The sequence below is a fragment of the Egretta garzetta genome, unplaced genomic scaffold, assembly GCF_000687185.1.
Source record: "Egretta garzetta isolate BGI_Z169 unplaced genomic scaffold, ASM68718v1 scaffold760, whole genome shotgun sequence".
Lineage (NCBI taxonomy): Eukaryota > Metazoa > Chordata > Aves > Pelecaniformes > Ardeidae > Egretta > Egretta garzetta.
In genome coordinates, this window is record NW_009258217.1 from 15873 (window position 1) to 22373 (window position 6501).

The 6501-nt window shown below is 41.5% G+C and overlaps 1 protein-coding gene across 2 annotated transcripts in view; it reads left to right on the forward strand.

Annotated features, from left to right (window-relative positions):
* The first annotated feature begins 3225 nt into the window (after positions 1–3225).
* The window catches only part of ABL2 (ABL proto-oncogene 2, non-receptor tyrosine kinase), a 15700-nt gene continuing 12424 nt past the window's right edge, over positions 3226–6501 (forward strand). For both annotated transcript variants that reach the window (XM_009645013.1, XM_009645766.1), the window contains exon 1: positions 3226–3331. In XM_009645013.1, the coding sequence (XP_009643308.1) occupies positions 3226–3331 (106 nt within the window). The remainder of the gene's footprint in view (positions 3332–6501) is intronic.

Below are 6501 nucleotides of genomic sequence, written 5' to 3' on the forward strand. Positions count from 1 at the left end.
TGCTACCACATTATTAGGCAACAGTAACTTGGCCTGTTCAGCATTGGTTTGCTTTTTAGTATGTAGTTTGCCTTGAGTATTTTTGGTTAGTAGGAAACGCTGAGACTTGGCTTCAGAAACAAAGCTACTGTAGAACTTGATACTGTTCCAATCATGTCAGCAAAAAATAGGAAACCCACTTGCTGCTGCGTTATCAATTTTGTTTCCTCATATTCATTAAGGCAGAAATCCTCCCACTAACAGGCTGGTTAAAGATCTTGGAGTCTAGTGATGTAAAGCGATGTACCTTTTGACGATGTAGTGGAAAATACCAGTTATGCTAGCAGTTGTTAGTTACTCAATGGTCTACTTTCTATCTTCTCACTTGACCAATGCCTATTCTTTGGTAGTCCTAAAAGCAAGCATATAAAATGAGTCTGTGTGTAAAATAGCATCATGGACATTTACATTGGTATTTAGTTTGAAAACTCACAGTGAAAATAAAGTGAAAGATGTGGTATATGCAGGGATCTTGGTGGCCTTGTATTCAAGCATCCCTTTGTAAAAGAGAGGCATGTGAGAAGACAGAAGATAGAACACCATGTGTGTATATATATACACACACACACACACTCTCTGTGGTTTTTGATGTAAAATGCTAAGTTATCAGATTAAGACTGTGTGCAATAACCTGTATTTACCCTATAACCCTTTCTTTGTCTTCCTTCCATTGACAAACCAGTCACTTTGGCCTACTGCCAACACCTCCAAATCTTTTTTAGAGCTGTTCTGCTATTTACACGTTCTTTTGTTTAAGAGACATTGACAGTTGGTTCATAAATTCAGAGTACAGCAAATTTTTCTTTTAGAAGCTCCCTGAACTATACATTTCAAAGTAGTGTAGTCAGCAAGATTTCCTTATATTCAACTTGTTGCCACTGCTGGAAGAACTAGAGAAATGCTTCTGAATGGATGATCCAAGTTGTACAGGAAGGGTAACCCACTCTCAGGAAACAGTTCTGAAGGACACCACAGGGAATAGTCTGAAGAGCTGGGAAGAGCCGCTGTGCCTGAAAGGTGGATTCTTCCACCGAGGAAGTTGAGCATACCAGAATTAAGTTTTTATATTGTGCGCTTACTGTGAAGGGAATAGGAACAGGATGCAGATGTGGTGGATGCAGATGTCAAGGTGATGGTCTACAGTGTAAAATAACTGTCTAGGAGTATCAGTTGTAAAGGAAATAACGCTCATCTAGAAGGTAGAAAGATGCCTGATTTTATTCTGCCTGGGTTCATTTGACAGGACCTTATGAACAGATAGATACATGCTGTGTAGGGACACCCCATCTCCTTCCCACTGAGCAACATCTTCAGGAGGGTTCAGGGACAGAAGTGCCCTGTTACAAGAAGCTCACAGCCAAAATGTTACTCGCCCATAATGCCAGTGCTGGCCACTGCTTCATTCACATCAGGAGCTTGTTAGGAGACCAGACAGCCATTCAGCTTTGGCTAAGGATACTTTTCTGACAGAGGCTAAAATTGAGATGTACAGATATATTTGCAAGTTACATTATTAATCCAACCTAACTTTTCTGCTAATCCCTCTTTGTTCCAGAGGTACCAATTACTGATCTGTTATATTTTAAAAGTAAATTGGTTATTAACTTTCTTAACTATTGCAGCAAAGACTAATGTAGTGACAAATCCATATATAGCTTGCCCTTTCCTGGTACCATTTCAGACCCACCTGAAAAGCTTGTTTGTCACAACACTCATCCACATGTTTCTGAGGTTACAAATTATGCTTATTCTTTCTGTATTAATAGATACACAAAAGTTTGTACAAATACCAATGTAATTAAGAGTACTCAGAGCACGTAAGAGAGGGGAGAAAACAAGGGGAAAAGAGATAAAGCCTAGGAGATTGTAAGTAAAGGTATCTCAACTACTGAGTAGCATGCTACAGGATTCACTAGGCTTGGTTTTGCAGGAGGAGGAAAGGTCACCCATTTGTCAGAACTTTAGGAAGACCACAGTATGCAGGTATCCTGAGGTGGGTTTTTTTGGTTATTTTTTCCACATACATTAGGTGCGGGTAGCAGGGGAAATAATTCATGCCACAGGCCATATGGGGAAAAGCAACTCATCACCACAGCATATCCACAGTTTTATATAGTGTTTTTCCACATCCACAACCTTACAAAACACAAACATTTGGAATAAGCCAGGTTGCTCATTTCTTACCTTTAGCCTGATGAGAGTCCTCGCCAGGTGGTGCAGCTGCTTTTCTCACAGAACAGTGGAGCTCATGGATTATAGAAATGATGCTTTGTTTTCTTGGTGAGCTGCAACAGCTCTTCTCCCCCTAAAAATGGCCAAACTATTTACTTCCCTTTCCCTGCTCCCTTTTATACCCCTCTGCAGGCCCACCACCCTCCCAGGTGTGAGACTGCCATGGTGATGGCTTGTTCTTTAACCCTTCCTTGTCCATGTGTTAGGAGGAGCCTGTCCTGCTACAAACCACACAGCCTTTGCTAGAAAACTAGGGCTTTTAAAGAATTCATCCAACAAATCTTACGTTTTTGAGAGGTAATTTGATGGTGCTCTTTCGGAGAACTGTCCTGAGTTTTACTTAATCAGCAAATATGCAACTCGGGCTGGGCATACTGTACTGCCCTTGCTTTCTGTTTCTTTCTGAAATCCTGAAATGTTCAAGAGCATTTACTTACTCAGTGCTTGTACATCTCTTAGATGTGTATTTTCACTAACATCGTTTCCTGTTGATTAATGTAAATAGTGCTCCAGCAACAGTATATGGAGTGGAAAAATGAATCAATCTGGGCGGTCCCCTTAATGGGTGATCTGTTCTGTAATTTGTACAAAAGAATTTCTCCAAGGAAACTGTTTGCTTTCTTCCCAAACACTTTGTTGCCTAATTCTTAGCAGAACAAAACTCTGTCTTTATAGCTCATCTCAAAGTTGTTTCAACTTGCAGTCCAGTCCCCACATCCTCTGTTTGTTCAGCATTCCCTGGGAAGCTCCACCCTCACTTCCAGCTAATAACCACGCTAACCCGCAGCTTGATTTTCCCAGTTTCTCCTTCGCCCGCTTGGCAGCACTTGCTTTATCGTTGGCCACCAGCCTTGCGAGCAGAGATCGTCCGCACGTGGTGGCGTTTGTGCTGGCAGTGGCAGCCCAGGACTTCTCGTGTCAAGCAGCCTCTTCTGCTTTGTGGTGATGCACAGCATGATTGTGGGGACGGTCCTCTTCCAGTCTAGCAGCTATGGCAAAGAGGGCAAGCTGCTCTGCTGCCTTGGCGAGGAAACCTCTGAGCCTGGCGTGAGTTTCACAGGTATGATGCTCAGGGGTGTGATGTATTTCTCCAAGTGTTTCAAGGAGGATGCGGGTCCTTTCAAGTCTATCTTTGTCCTGTAGTACAGAACCAGCCACGGGCAGGACTGAGATTGCCTGATTTTATCTGTGTTTTAGGATTATTGAAATACTTCATTTTTATGAGCAGTTACACAGTATTTCAGAAATAGAGACCACTTCAGCACTTGATGTGACTCTGAAATTTAAGATTTAGTGTATGCTACCTCCTGCTCTTAGACTGAAGAGGTTGGTAATTGCAGTCTTGGCAGCACAGGGTGGGAGACAAAACACCCCTTACGTGTTGGCTGAATAGGAAAAGCATTCATATCCGGAGAGAAGCAAATTGTATTGTGGGAATAAAGAAAAGGAAGGAGATGAATGAAGCATAACCTCTTCACATGACCATGTGTTACTCGTACATTAAATGATGATGCAAGTCTTCCATTGTATAGGAAATGAAATGGTAATATATGATTTACGGTTAACCTTTAAAAGGAGCTGATATAAACCAGAACTTCCCAGCTCATTTCCTTACTCTTGGTGTGAATGGAGCTTGCAGACTATTCAGCTGGAGGGGTATAATTTGTGATTATGCTTTGGTTATCTTAGTTTCCTTAATGAGGTCTATGCGATTATCATGTTTCGCTGACCTTCCATATCCTTACATATTGGACGGTATAGATCCCACACCATATTGCGCAGCATAGGTTATTATGTAATAATAACCTGCAATAGGCACTTCTATATCCTGGTAAATTCCCGTTTAGTAGATACTGGGTAACCTTTACAGTTACTTAAGCATCCAAGTCACTTTAAAAATGGAAGTGAAGGAAGTTAGTGAGACATGAACGCTTAAAAGCATTTGATTTTTAGGTAATGTGATTTTTAGGTAAGCACTGTAGCTAAGTGATTGAAGCTCCTCATCAAACATTAACTTCTGCTGGCTTTTTTTGTACGTAAAGTGGGTGTTAAGAACATGTGCCAGCCTCCCAGGCATTCCCAAGGAAGTGGTAGTAGTCCCACATCTGCTCTGAATCCTTGCTGGCAATCCAGCACAGCACCACAAATGGTTTCATGTGGGCAGAGCTGCTCAGCACTAAGCAGCAGGTGGCATTTCTGCTGGTTTTGCCTTGGCTAAAGTGCCCGCTGCTGGGCTCAGCGTGGGTAGGCTTAGCTGGTCATGGGATTTGCTGCAGCAGATCTGAAGCTGAGCTGATACTAGGCTGCTTCAGGCTTACCCATCAAGTGCATGGTGAAGTGCTTAGCTCTGTGCTGGCTCTTAAGTAAGGGTTGGATGCTCAGTTCATGAGCTTTTCTGGCTTGAAAAGGAAACTTAAAGTATGCTTCGATTTAGAACAAACGCATATATTTTTGTTTAAAGCCTTTCACATTTCATCAGATACATAATTGAGAGTAAGAACACCATTAAGGTATTTTGGAACTGAATGATCAGATATTTTTTGGAAGCATTGCCTACTTTTGTGTTTGGTCCTTAGCAGAAATGCGTTAAGTCAGATTTCTTGTATAGCACATTTGCTGAGTGACTTTGCTTAAGGCACTGAAACGCTGTCTCTCTAACACAAGCCACTGTAGGAGTATAAAGAGTGGATTATGTAATTAAATATGTATTTTTACTCCATAAAGAGAGCTGGATTTAGGAAGCGGTCTTCTTTCCTGGTGCTTAACAACTGGACATGCATATGCACACACCCAGCCCTAAAAAATAACAGTGGGATGTTGGCAGCCATGCTATAATGTAGGTAGCTGAGCAGACATTGGGATTTCCTCTTTTTTTCCATGATACACCAAGTTCTGGTAGTTAGTTATTAGCATATTGTAAAACTTAGTTTATTGTTTAGTTATATATGGGTTAGTATATTGTAAAACTAATTGCAGTTGATGGTTAGGAACAAGAAGTGTATGTAAGTATTGTATCTGCAGATAATGAAATCAAAGAAGTGACAATTCGGTAGCTTAATCTCTAGTCACTTCTGTTCGTGCTAGGAAAACCTTGATAGGGTGCTACTTTGGCAAGGCTCAGGAGGTGGGTTATTAAGTAACTGCAAGATGAGCAGGCTATGCAAGCAGTATAACTCTGAATGATTACCAGAAATGCAATCAAAACCCACTTAGCTACACGTTTAAAAACAGAACAGACCAGACCTCAACCATTTACTTTCTCACGTACCTACAAAAAACTCCATGTAGGTGCCGGGAACCCCCCTACGTCCTCGTTTTCCAGGCCTGAGCTCTGTCCTGTGACACAGGTTTGGCATATGCTTGCCTATTACTTGGCACAGGCCTCTTCCTGTTTTGTGTCTCGCTGACTTCCCAGTTTTCCCGTCCTGTATTGCATTTGAGCTCTTTGTTCTCTTTTTAAGTGCCTTACAGACTAGCTCTCGCTCACCAATGTAAATCTTGTGGGAGTGCAGGGAGGGGGGTATAACATACACAAATTCTCTGTTAGTGGTCTGCTTAAAAACATCCTGAGCCTGACTTCTCAGCACCAGCCCCTCAAAAATGGGCCAAAGCAATGACCGTAAAGTGAAGAAACATCCAACTTTTTAAAGAGGTTTTTTTAATGTTTAGTGCGTTTAATTAAATCTTTTTACAGTGAATTTCCATAAGTTCAAAAAGAGAATTTGGAAAGATATACTGGGATAGGAACTTACGTCAGTTGTGCCATCAGAGAAAATATTTATATCTTTACACCTTCATATTTTTTTGCCCCCTTGAGCAGCCCACATGTATGAAACTACATCATCGCTCTTTCTCTTGTCTTGATATTGAAATTTATTCTGCTGCGTGTTCCTGGAAAACATCTCTATGGGTTAGAAAGCCAGTGATGGCCTTGGCATAGCACTACCATGAAGTGTTCAGACAGTTTTGCTTTTTACTACCGTTCTTTCCAAAACCCTGAGTATTTAGATGGCTTTCATTATCACAGGAACTGCAGGGACTTTTTTCTTTTGTCTATAAAACTGGTCTGATTCTTCCCCCACTCCCTTGTACTATCAGGTTTGCATCAGTTTTCCTTTGAGACAGCAAAACAGAACTGCCTGGGTATTCAGAAACACTGCTGCTAAATACCTAGCATCACCCTTGCTACTTTCTGTCCCTGTCAGTTTTCCACCTCTTCTTTACACAGCC